Below are 13,411 nucleotides of genomic sequence, written 5' to 3'. Positions count from 1 at the left end.
GCCCTGCAGGCGGCGCCGCGCGGACCCTTTTCTCCCCGGAACGTCCCGTCTGGGCTCGCTCCGCCAGCCGGCCCCGCCGTGCAGCCGCACATCCCCGCCTCTGATTGGCCGCGGCGCGCCCCGCGTGATGGCGACGGCGGCCGGTGATTGGCCGGCGGGCGAGGCCGGTTTCCCGGGCGACGGGGCGGGAGCCGCCATGGCGAGCGTCCACGAGAGCCTCTACTTCAACCCCATGATGACGAACGGCGTAGTGCACGCCAACGTCTTCGGCATCAAGGACTGGGTCACCCCCTACAAGATGGCGCTGCTGCTGCTCCTGCGAGAGCTGGTCCGCGTCAGCGAGCAGCTGGGGCTGCTGGAGCGGCGACGGCTCAACCGGCTGCTGCTGCCGCTGCTGCAGGTGCGGGGACGGGCCCGGGCCTGGCTCTGAGAGGGGGCACCCCATGAACCTCTTGAGTTGTGGCCTGAGGGTGAGGGAAGGCTGAGAGCACTGCGGCTGTTCAGCTGGAGAAGAGAAGCTGAGAGGGATCTGATTGATGCTGATTAATACCTCCAGGGTGGGTATCAGAGGATGGACCAGACTCTTTCAGAGGTGCCCAATGACAGTATAAGGGGCAATGGGCACAGACTGAAACGCAGGAGGTTACATCTGAACATGAGGAGAAACTTCTTTCCTGTGAGGTGCCGGAGCCTGGACCAGGCTGCGCAGAGCAGGTGTGGAGTCTCCTTCTCTGGAGACATTCAAACCCACCTGGATGTGACCCTGTGTTAGCAGGGGTTGGGCTGGATGATCTCCAGAGGTCCCTTCAACCCCAACCAGTCTGTGATTCTGTGACATGTTGCTCTCCTCCCCAGGGTCCTGACATGCCGCTGTCGCGACTGCACAAAGCCATCGAGGAGTCCTGCCCGCGCCTGGCCAGAGCTGTGCACAGCAGGTGAGCGCCAGGGCTGCGTCTCCCCTCTGTGCCCTCAGCAAACCCTTCAGCGGGTCCTTCAGGGAGCGGGGGGAGAAGCAGCCAAGGGCCGGTCACCAGCCCTGCTGTGGGCTGGGGGAGACATGAAGTCACGGTGATCCAGGCTGAAACCTGTAAATGTACAGTTTAAAAAGTAATATGTTTGGAGCAAAAATGTACTTTTAGAGTTTTCTGAGTTTTCATAAGTAAGTTCGCACACACCGAACATTGAGGCCATCTATTTTAGAAGTTTCTGTGATACAGAAGATCTGTTTTGACATTTGCTAATTCACTAAACAGCAGGAGTTTTAAAAAACAGTCTATTTTGGGTTCCTGACTGTTTTCTAAAGAGAACGACAATATTTTCTAATTGTTCTCTTTATTAAAAGAACTGTTAAAAAAAGAAAAAAGCCCTGATTACTACTTGACTTATTAATAATACTTATTATGTTTTGATTTGGTTTATGGGTATAAAAAACTTCCAGGCCTACTGAATTAGATGCTGCTTGGTTCTGTTTGTGTCGCCCATCTATACCTGAAATAGATATTTTATTTGATGCGTTCATTTTATTAATACCGTAAAAAATGTGGTTTTCTTTCCCCATTTAGGTTAAAATTTATTGCAGAAGGACAATTGAAAGATATGGAACAATTTTTTGATGACGTCTCAGTTTTATTTACACGGACGGAGCCAGAAGTTCATAAAACAAGCGTAGTAGGTAACTAATTGTTATATTTGTTATATATACGCTATATTTGGTATGATATCTATGATTGATGTAGTTCACCCAGGAAACAGCTTTGTTATTCTTTTCAGGAGGTGTAAAAATTGCATAATATGATTTTCTTGTCACTCAGATGTTTTATATTAACCAATAATTTTGCATATTGGCAGTTCTTACTCATCTTAACCGTTTTCCTGTGATCAGCTAACCTGTGAGATTTGCCACTAAATTAATGTCAGATTTACACCCTGAAAGGCTGAGTTTTGTCAATAAGTAGGCCGAGATGAGACACATAAACAAAATGAAATAACGTGATTTAAGCTTCTGATTATTATGATTTCTAGTCTCCCCTCTGACACATCAACCTTAGAACTGTTGTCACAGCAGATGTTTTCCTTTGCAGGTCTGTTTCTGCGCCACATGATCTTGGCATACAATAAACTTTCTTTTAGTCAGGTGTATAAACTTTTCACTGCCCTTCAGCAGTACGTTGAAAATGATGAGAAAAAAACTGGAGTTGATGAGAGTGATATGGAGCTGATGAATGCAGAGGAACTGGAGGGGAAAATGGAGAAAGAAGAACTGGATGTGCCTTTAAGGTGATATTAAATTAAGAGAATTAGTCTTAATTCAGATTACCTCTGTACACACCAGAGGAAACATAAGCTTTCTGCAGCTCAAGGTGATGCTCCTGTTAAACCTTCCAGACTCCACAAATGCTCCTCTAGGTCCCGTGTCCTGTCACTAACGCCTTCAGCTGCAAAACTGAGATGTGGTGTGTGTAATCTTGTGTTTTTTTAAAGACCCATCCACAGTGGCAGAGCTGGGCAGCCTCTCCGTGTCCTTGGTGCCACCATGTGGTGACACTGTAGATGTCACCAGTTCTGCGGGCTGTCTCAGAAGATGGCGGTACCTTGTTCTCCTGCTCTCGCAGGGAATCGCAAGCCAAGGGCCAGATGCTGCTGCCCACGGTTCCCTCTGTGCCACTCGCTGCCGAGTGATGCCTGTGGTTGTGCCAGGGTGTGTGATGTGCCAAGGAGACAGTGCTCCCTAAGGAAAAGTTAGGCTTCATGTTTTTCACTTCTCTTTTTGCCTTTCTGCAAATAAAAGAGCTCACATTTATTTTCATCAAAAATTAGAAGCTAATATTGATTTTTTTTTTGCCTCCTAAAGGCATGTTCCACTGTAAGAGTAATCCAAAAAGCGTTTTGTGTACCCATATATTTAGAATGTACATTCCAAACTGTCTTTACATATAAACTTGTGCTTGTGGATGCTCAGCTACAGCATGAGTCAGTTCACAGCTTTTGCAGCCTGGCTGTGTGGTGTAGTTCCATCTTCCATGGAATGAACCTCTGTCTGCTCTTGCAGAACAGCTGTTTTCTGGAGTGACGTATGTGGCCAAAGTGCCAGCTCATTTCATTGTGACTTTTTCAGAAGAAAAGAAAAACAGAGCAAAGCCACTTGAATATTTCAACCCCAAATCTTCTATCTGCTGTTTGTGTTTTCGTGTGTATTTAAGGGTAACACTCATGTTGACCACGGTCTCTGCAGGTTGAAGATTACCACTAAAGTGTGTGAAATCATTAGAATTTCTAACTTTGCTGTAGCAGATTATTTTATTCTTTATTCATTTTTCTCCTTTTAGTTTCCTTTCACGCTGTTGAGCTCTAGTATTTCATAAATCTCTATAATGCAAAAGTGTGGAGTATCTGATAAAATGTATTTCTTTGTATTCTATTGCACTGCCCTTGTTTCTAACCAGAGTGCTTCTTATCAGGGAAGAAGAGATGTCTTGCAATGGGCCTCTTTCCCAGAAACAAGCAGAATATTTTCTTTCTCAGCAGGTACGTTAATTCTGAATAAAGTTGAGTACATGATCAGTAACATGAACTTCACCTTCAGTTTTACCCACAGTCTCAGATATGATGTTTCTTGTGATCAGTTAAAGATTTGTTGATATCTTGCATGTACCTGCTCAGCATGAGCACTTGGGGCTAACAGTGTTGTATGTAGGCATGTGCACCCTGTGGTGATGTTTGATTCCGAGGTCACTTCTGTTCTGACTGCTCACCTCAGATTTGATGTCTGCTAAATATCCAGTTTCAGTATTCAGAAACGCGTATTCTGGTAACTAGATTGTTGTAATTGCAGTGAGCGATCCATTGTATTCGTTCTTCAAAGAGACGTTTAAACAGAATTCTTTAAGTACCTTTAAACAGTCCTTTGAATAAGCTTTTGTTTTACTGGGTCTCTCTGATCTCTGGCAAGTGAATGCTATAATATGGGATAGAATAAAACTGCCACTGATGTTTCTGTGTCATAGTAGAGAGAGTTGTCACAAAATCTTCTTTAATGTTCTCTCCAAGCAGATAACAACCTGACAAGCATGTATTAGAAACTATTTGTAACCCTCCGGTTTGAGTTACTTATCTTACTTTTACTTCTCAATTTTTATTCCAGGCCTCTTTATTGAAGAATGATGAAACAAAGGCTCTTACTCCGGCATCATTACAAAAGGAATTGAACAACTTGTTAAAATTTAATCCAGACTTCGCTGAAGCAGTAAGTATCTTTTTCTTCATCCAGAATGGTTGTAAAGGGATTTCTTATCTCTAGGATGGGATTATTTGGGAGTCATTTATTCCATATTGAAATATAAGCAGATTGTAAGAAAGTGAGCAAGTTGCATGTAAATGTTTAGTAATTCAGACTGAAACTTTAAGTGAAGTGCTTAACCACATGTCCAGCTTTATGCACAGATATAATCCTCTTAATTTTGGTGGTTCCATGTGTGCACATTCTTCTTGGACTAAGCCTGAAACTTATTTCTTTTTGCATTCCTGGCCATACAATATTTGACTGTTGGACTTGTCAGGGAATCTTTCTCAGTCAGAAGATACATGGTAATTATAAACAGATTTGTTGTAATAGTTCTATGTAGTTAAAGCTGATTTTGCTTCATTTTTTAGCATTATTTAAGCTACTTAAATAGTCTCAGAGTGCAAGACGTCTTCAGTTCGACACACAGTCTCCTTCATTATTTTGACCGTTTAATTCTCACTGGAGCAGAAAGCAAAAGCAACGGGGATGAAGGTTACGGCCGGAGTCTGAGATACGCTGCTCTGAATCTGGCTGCACTGCACTGTCGCTTTGGCCATTAGTAAGTTAATATATTGTACCGCACAATTAAAATTAATCGTGTTGCATCTCGTAAGTGCTGATAAACCTTCTGTTCATTCAGAAAATCTGTTCAGGAGAGGGTCTTCCTCTAATTTGATAAGAACTGTAGTTGGGTTGGGTTGAAATTTTCTTGGAAACTTGATTTGTTTTGTTTTGACATTTATTTGGTTTCCATAATAACTGAGCCATCTACAGCAGGGTAAGAGTTGACATTTGTCTGTGTCCACTTGCAACTGTTTCCTAGGAATTTAAGTTCTCAATTGCTACATTTCCATGACCTCAGAACAGGCAATGGATGTGAATACCTATTTTCAACTATAATCTCAAGAAAATGTGGTTGGTTTCCTGTTAAGATTCAAATCAGCGTAGAGCTGATGATCTGGAGAAAGAGTAATTAAAAAAATAAAAGCCATCTGAGCTTTTTTTTGTTTTAGAATGCCATAGGGGTGGGTGTTATTGATAAAACTGGCTCAGCCATCTCCGTATATGGTTTGTATTTATCGATTGCTGCCTGGGTGCATCATGTAATAGGCCTGGAGATGGGAAGGACATCTGCAAAATTCAGAGCAACAACTTTTTCTATGGAAGCAGATGCTTAATGTTGCCCCCGTTTAAACAATAACTGGGCACATCGGCACTTAGAGGGTTTGAAAACCCCCTTAGGGGTTACAGTTGCATTTTTGTAGTGGCTTGCAGATCCCATCTTGCTTATTACCCTCAAGACTAGAATATATTGCTGAAGTGCTAGGAGGAAAACAGAGGCTTTCTCATGTGGTGTATTAAGTCAAAGTTATCTTCGAGTGTGATATGCATAATTTAGATCAGTATTCCTCTTCTGTATCATAATGCTGTATTTTTAAGTGCTGTGGGAATACTAATATGTTCTCCCTTTTTTTGCTGATAGCCAACAGGCTGAACTTGCGCTTCAGGAAGCCATCCGGATAGCACAGGAGTCTAACGACCATGTTTGCTTGCAGCACTGCCTGGTAAGGTAGCTGTGCTGAAACAGAGGTGAAGGCACCTTTGTCTGTGTTACCTCAGCCTTTGCTCGGTGAACTGTGGTGGAACTACTCTCACACTAATATCTCATCAAACACATCAGTGATTTAAATATGTGTGTCCAGCAGTGGGGGGACATTGCTTCTGATGGGTCACCCAGAGCAAAACTGTAGGGGGATCATGAGCTGGTTTTGTTGCAACTCAGGGTTACTTCCTGAGACAGGAGTTGTGACCCCAGAGTAGTAAGATCTCAGTACTAAGCTCTGAGTTTAGCCTTATGTGTTTTAAAGAGACAAAGTATGTCATAAACTTCCTCCTTATTATCTGTTGGATCCTCAAAGAATAATCAGCCTTCTTTTGAGTAAAAAGGAGGAGGGGAAGACTTAGTTTTCCTCTGTATTTTGTTCTGTAATTAACATTATTGTTATAACAAATTGGCATCTATGGTATCAAACTCCTGCTTTCCCCAGTTAACCGTATAATGGGGTTTTTGCGCTTTACTCTGAACCTCCAGTGCTGACTGCTGCCACACCAGTGCCTCCACCTGGTTCCACTTTTGATATATTTTGCTGTGCAGCATTTAATAGATGTTGCCTTAGTATCATATTGATTCTGAAGTGCAGTTTGTATTTCCAGTGAGTTCTTGTGCATTCTGTGGAAAAAAAGGGAAGCTGAAAGTGCTGCAGCCATTACCTATTCATAATGAGATTTTAAACTTTTTTTCCTTGTTAGAGCTGGTTGTACATCTTGGAGCAGAAGATATTTGATAGTTGTGTTCTGCTGGAGCACTCTGTAACCAAATCTTTTCATTTTGGTTTGCCGGTAAGTCCATTTCATTTATCTTTAACTTTATTCTAGGACAAACACATGTGGTGAGGGGAGCGTGCATGATAGGATTTTGTGGCTGGTCTGTTCAAAATACATAACTGAATTTAAACAATTATATTTTAACCCTTCAAATTCTAGCTGTTCCTATTATTTTTACTCTTTGCATTAGCAAACCGAGCTCACCTGTTTTAATGCCAGTGCATTATTGCAAAGCCCACTGTTTTTCCTTCTAACTTGTTTTTCAGGCAGAAAAGCTCTCTGTGGCTACCAGCCTGGCCCCATGCCCCATTTTGGCCTCAGGCCCGTAGCACAATCTGCTGCTGCTCAAGGGAGATTCTTGTGCCTCCACCTTCCCCAAAACTGAGTGCTGATACCCCTGACAGGGCTTTGAACACATCTTTACTTGCACAGCTCTGTCCCAGCTGTGACATCTTGCAAGGCAGCCCTCCCCTGAGACAGTTTTGTGCCCTGAACCTGTTGATTGTTGATGTTTAGTTCGGTCTTCCCCAAGATCTGCAGTCTCTGTAAGAGAATTGTTCTGAAAGAAACTAAACTGCTGGCATTGGGAGGTGAGAGCAGATATGGCAACATGGTGGGGAAGGGGAGGGAGGGCTCTGTGTTTTCACAGCTGTTTCATCGTCGGAGGAATCCAGGTACAAGTTCTGTCATCCACTTTTAAGACTTCTGTGTGGGGGAGTAGAAATTACCTTTCACATCTAGCAAAATGGCATTCACATATGTGTGGGTGTGCATAAGTGGATATTTAAAGAAATGCCTGGAGCAGTGTTCCTTTGTGCTGAATAACAACACATCTTTTTCTTTTGGATTTTTTTCTCCCTTTAAAGCTCTTGCTCTGCTGCAATTTGCAAGTATGGTGCACTCTATTGTCTTTCAATGCTGTTGTTATTTTCTTTTCTTCTTCCCAGTACCTTGCTTCCCTGGGAATACAGTCCTTGGTTCAGCAAAGAGCTCTTGCAGGAAACGCTGCCAACAAACTAATGGATGCCTTAAAAGATTCTGATCTGTTGCACTGGAAACACAGCTTGTCAGAGCTCATTGATATTAGTATAGCACAGAAAACGGCCATTTGGAGATTATACGGCCGCAGGTATTCTGTTTCTTTCGAACTCTTGGGTTAGCTCACTGTACTTGTTAGCACATAATGCATTTTGAGTTATTTATATAGGTTTAACAAGTGACTCTGTCTCTCCAGCACACTAAAAGCAATCAGACTGTGATTCACTACAGGCTCAGTGCAATTATTTCCATTCTCTTGTGTTACTTTAGAACTCACACTGGAGAAGAGATTGAGTTTCCATTTAGTAGTGGTGAATAGAACATAAGTTGTTTCTGTGCCCCTGTTTTCAGCATCTCTGTGCTTGGCCAGTGTGCAGCCTTTGGTATGTAGTACTCGATGCGCTGCGTAGTGCAGAGTTCCTGGGTAGCAGTTGTTTTACAAGTTTTCATTCTCCCCAGGGCCCCTGGCTTACCCCAAAAATGTAGACTGTTGTCATAACAAGACCATAGATTTAAAATGGCTGTTTGATGCTTGAAAGCTAAAAGGTATTTCTCTCGCACAAGCACCATGGCACTTCAACAAGCCCAAACACTACTGAGCATGAACAGTCTGGAGGCCGTGAACGTGGGCGTGCAGCAGAACAACACGGAGTCCTTCGCCGTGGTGTTGTGTCACCTGGCTGAGCTGCACGCAGAGCAGGTGAGTTCTGTCGCTGGTCGCACAAAATGTCACTTGGGTAAGAGGACATGTGGGTGTTACTGACAGAGAGTGCGAGACTTGACTCATGGTTTGTTCTGCCTTTAATGTCTGCATTGGGGGCGAAGAAAACAGAGGGTTTGTGCTTGGAAAGTTCTTTCTGTGAAGGTTGTGTTGAAATTGAGGGGCATGGTGCTTGCCCCAGTAATCAGCCTGTTGTTTCTGTGTTACAGGGATACTTTCCAGCTGCTTCTGAAATATTGAAACACCTAAAGGAAAGATTCCCTCCCAATAGTCAGCATGCACAGGTAGAATATTGATAATTTAGCCTGTAAATTATGTAACTATTACACAATAGGATCTGAATTCCGTTTTACCTGAATTCTTTCCTCTGTATGCCCTGGGCTATACGTTTGCTCATTTTACTTGGCTCATGACCTCATGGGAAGCTGCGCAGCGTGACCTTTTCTACAAAAGCATGAAAAAGATTCCTCTGTTGTTTCAAGGCTGGTGAGACATTTATCTCACCAAAGCCTCCTAAGAAAACCCTGTTTAAATAGAAATGTCATTGACAGAGGAATATACACGTCCTTTGTGAGTACATATAGGAATTAAATGCTCTGCATTAATTTGGAGCTTCAAAGTTATGTTAAATTAGAGCTACTTATTTTGATATATTACTATCCAGAAATAACTGAGAGAATAGGCTATTTTTTGTGTGACTCTGGGAAACACACTGACACATGAGTCTATAAGGTAGTCTTTACATTGAAGTGTTCAAATAAATGTCGTTTGGTTCCTCTCTTTTCACTACAGAACAAGTCTACTGATTCAAAGCATTAGTAATGATTTAGAAGACCTTTTTTCCTTAAAACACAGTCAAATAGGTGAGCTTTGGTATTGAAACATTTATCCAGACCAGAGCATTTCCATCGAGGACAGTAATTTATTTAATTCAGTAATTGGGCAGTGGAGTTAGTTTTGTCTAGATACAAATATCTGCAGGGCAAAATAAGAAGTCCTAATTTGGGATTAGAACATGAGCAGGCACAACTTCTAAAACTTGTTCTTGGATGTTCTTTGTTTAGCTTTGGATGCTGTTTGATCAGAAAATACAGTTTGAGAGAGCCATGAATGATGGCAGATATCATGTAGCAGATTCTCTTGTAGCAGGAATTACAGCACTTAATAGCATCGAAGGCGTGTACAGGTAAGAAGTCACGAATGTGCATACGCTTGCAGGTGTGGCCTGTGAAGACAATGAAAAACATAGCAAAATTATCACCGGCAGTCACATGTTCTTACATGTTCTTCCCTTTCTAGAGCTAATTACCGTCACGCTGTCTAGCCTGTAGTGCTTATTCCATTAGAATATGTCCTGCAATAAGAATTTCCAGTTGTTTCTCTGGAACTGGAGCGGCACTGCTGAAGTTTATGTTATTCTAGAGCCATAGATCTGTTATGAGAACACAAAATACTACTTTAAAATCTGCCGTGGTAACTGTACTCAGACCTAAGCACAAAGCAGAGTTTTGTGTCGCATAGTGAGGGATCTCAAGCTTGAGTGTCCTCATCCGTGTCTTGGTGCCTATAAAGCAGAGCAATATGATTTTTTCTCTCACTGTAATGAGTTCTTGTTTCTAAATGAGAATGGCATGTTAGAAATATGTAGGGTTTAAACTTGTTATTTGGTGAGTATGAAAAACAACTTACCGTTAAAAGCATTTTCCTGTTGATTTTCAATGAGGCAAAACACCTAAAACCAGCCAGTGCCAGCGAGCCAGCAGATCAGTATTCAGGCTGTGGGACCTGATGCTTGTCCTTCTGGAATTGGACTGTTTGTGATGATCTTTAAATACTCTGCTTGGTGTCTGGGTTCAGGGCGTTTGTATGATACACATCCCTGCTGCTGCGCGTTTGTTTGTTATTTCCCTGTTCTCGCTCTTTCTCTGTCGCTCCATCTCCTTGGTAGCTCAAGCCAATTTTAGCTACTTTACCTCATACCTGTTTTTCTTACACATAATTACTTGTGCTTTCTAGCTCGCATGCCCTCCCACTTCTGCTGCCTGTTTGGGCTTTGGGTTTGGCAATTCCTGTTTTCTTTCTAAAGCTGTTTTTATGAGTTTGATCCTTTCTGCCTGTGAGTTGTCCAACTGGAACCGGAGGGAGCTGTTTTTCCCCCTGCCAGTGTATAGCATGTGTACGCTTCGCCAGAATGCCATTCTGCAGTTAGAACGAACAGGTTACAAAGCAGAAACCTGTCCTACTGTGTTCTGAAGAGCAGAGTTGTAGCTAAACTATAAAAATATAATCAGTCATATTTTCTTTCTACCACGGCAGAAAAGCCATTGTGTTGAAAGCCCAAAATCAAATGTCAGAGGCACACAAACTTTTGCAGAAACTGTTGATCCACTGCCAGAAAATCAAGAACACTGAGATGGTGATTAGGTAAGAATGTTTCATTTTTGGACTATTAAAGCCACTTTGCAGTGATTAGAATCAGCCATTTCCATTTCTCTGTGTTGAGACTTCACTTGTCTTCAAGATTACCTGCTATGATGTGGGGATTACAAAATAATTTCAGTTATTAATCATGGTATGGAGGGATCCTCAAAATATTGTGGAATTGAAACCTAGTCATCCTTTAATATGTAAAGTAAAAGGTAGTAAACTTATTTTAAAGCTCCATTAAGACATATGGAAGAAGGAAACTCTGCGTCCAAAATATGCAGGAAATGGAAATGTATGTGTGTAATTATACCTTTGCAGTAACCTTCAGAGCAGTTACAGTGTTATTTAATCTTTTGTATGTCGGTGGCCTCTCCTCTTAAGGGCATAATTGACGTTTATTATATATGCAGTAATATAATTCATAATAAAATCAACACTGTTATGCATGGAATCACTGTTCAGGAAATGAGTGGACATTTTTAATGAAAATCAACCGTTTGTCGTTCTTTCCCCCATTTTGGTCAGCGTGCTGCTGTCAATCGCAGAGCTCTACTGGAGATCTTCGTGTCACACCATAGCGCTGCCGGTGCTGCTGCAGGCTCTTGCCCTCTCTCGAGAGTACAGTCTGCAGTACTTGGCGTCGGAAACTGTGCTCAACTTGGCTTTCTCCCAGGTACGCCTGATCTGTGTTTCCACAGGGCTGTAGGGCAACGTTTATTCTGAGGATCTGGATGCTGTTTTTACTCCTGTGAGATTTAAGTACACAACCTTGTTGGAATTAAATTATTGCTTCTGAAGAAGTATACTCTAAATGTAAAACCTTTTGAAGAAGCTAATACAAGTTGAGTTTCATGTGTGTCACTAAGATGTGTAGTTGTTGCATATAATTAAGCAGGCAAGCACAAACTGGCCCTGCCTTCATTTCTTCAGTTGTTATATTTTCTGCTTGTATTTTGGCTTTCTAATAGCACAGCTCAGCCTGTGTTTGCGTTAAAAATAATGCTTGTAATGGAGTTCAGTTATATTGTTTATTCTGGGCTGGCAGAGACGTGGTTGTCAGCACTGACTGCAGTGGAGAAGCAATGCCTAATCGTTTCAGATAGTAGCTCATTTCTACTAATAAGTTTTGATTTCAAAGAACATTATGTGGAAAATGTCTGTGGTGCATTATTAGAAACAGACGTGGCTTATGTTGGTCTGCTCTGAAGAAGCTGCTCTTACCAGTGGATTCCAATATTAGACCAGCAAGTATTTCTCTTTCAGCTCATCCTTGGCATTCCTGAACAAGCCCTGAATATTCTGCACATGGCAATAGAACCTGTCCTGGCCCATGGAGCCGTCCTGGACAAAGGCTGTGCCATGTTCTTGGTGGCCAAGTGTCAAGTGGCTTCTGCAGCTTCCTACACTCCCCAAAAGAAGACTGAAGGTAGTGCGAAGAGTGATTCTGCTCACTGAAACTGCACTCAGGAGTGGGGAAGTGTAAACCAGTGTAAATGCTGAAGTCTTGCTACACGATCACTGTTAAAGTTTAAATGATACAGCAGAGTCTGTTACCTAGTCATTGGATGGCAATATTAATTTGGAATTACTTATTGAACAGATGCAGTGTTTATAATGGAATCTTGTTTATCTGCATACTTTCACACCCATATTTTGCAGCAAAGGCTGAGTAACAGAAACTAGCTGAAAGTCCGTGTTGCTAAGACACAAACTGTTTTGAAAAGCTGTGGAATTTATAATTGGGCTCCTTAGAATTGAGCTGTATTGCTTGGAATTGTTGTTGTGATATTATCTGAAGTATGACTGTCCTTCTTTTTTCCACAGCTTTGGAATCTGCGATCTTGAATCTAAACGAAGCCAAGACTTACTTTGCCAAAGTGGACTGCAAAGAGCAGCTCAGAGATGTTCTCTATTTCCAAGCTCGGCTGTTCCACACCCTGGGCAAGACCCAGGAAAGGAACAAATGTGCCATGTTGTTCCGTCAGCTGCACCAGGACCTGCCAGCACACGGGGTCCCCTTGATCAATGCCTTCAAGTGATGCATTTAAAGAGGATATTTGTTTGTTTTCCTTGTGTTTTGGGTTTTGTTTTTTCACAAATGTCTTTTTATTTTATTCAGTCGCCCGTGTTTCGAAAGAACTGCCAATAAATCATGGTCTTCTATTGAACAAAATTGTGTTTTGTTTGTAATGACTTAAGGGAAAACATAGGTTTCTAGCCATTTCACTTTTATTCCATACTTGAAATTAAGAATAAGAATTGAATGAGGAAAAAAAAAAAGACTCTCTTGACTGTGCTATAAACACACTGAGGGGAGCAGCACAGTCATGATGAAGTAATATCTGTTCTTAGTAGTGACATTTTCCATATCAATGCTGGCTTTATGAACACTGGGGTACAAAAAAACAATGGAAAATGTAGGCGAAGTTCCTTTGTGCTTATTTTGAGTGGTATAGAATGGGGAGTCTCATTTAAAATGTGTCCTTGCATTTAACCTGTCTACGGTCGCTGTTTGCTCTGCAGAAACATATGGTGCTGGCAGAAGGGAAAAAACAGGA

At 42.0% G+C, this 13,411-nt stretch overlaps 1 protein-coding gene across 1 annotated transcript; it reads left to right on the top strand.

The window, feature by feature from the left end:
• The first annotated feature begins 153 nt into the window (after positions 1-153).
• ANAPC5 (anaphase promoting complex subunit 5) lies at positions 154-13,026 on the top strand. Its single transcript, XM_065851959.2, has 17 exons — positions 154-400; positions 856-935; positions 1,563-1,672; positions 2,082-2,277; positions 3,459-3,525; positions 4,142-4,243; positions 4,651-4,841; positions 5,766-5,847; positions 6,593-6,682; positions 7,615-7,796; positions 8,270-8,405; positions 8,636-8,710; positions 9,491-9,612; positions 10,743-10,850; positions 11,379-11,526; positions 12,117-12,279; positions 12,678-13,026. Exons 1-17 carry the CDS (start codon positions 197-199, stop codon positions 12,890-12,892), a joined length of 2,271 nt encoding a protein of 756 aa, XP_065708031.1. The 5' UTR covers positions 154-196; the 3' UTR covers positions 12,893-13,026.
• Positions 13,027-13,411: the final 385 nt, after the last annotated feature.

This window comes from Patagioenas fasciata, chromosome 17 (assembly GCF_037038585.1).
Source record: "Patagioenas fasciata isolate bPatFas1 chromosome 17, bPatFas1.hap1, whole genome shotgun sequence".
NCBI classification, from domain to species: Eukaryota; Metazoa; Chordata; class Aves; order Columbiformes; family Columbidae; genus Patagioenas; species Patagioenas fasciata.
Note: the sequence above shows the minus strand (reverse complement) of the source record. Positions and strands in the feature narration are given on the sequence as shown.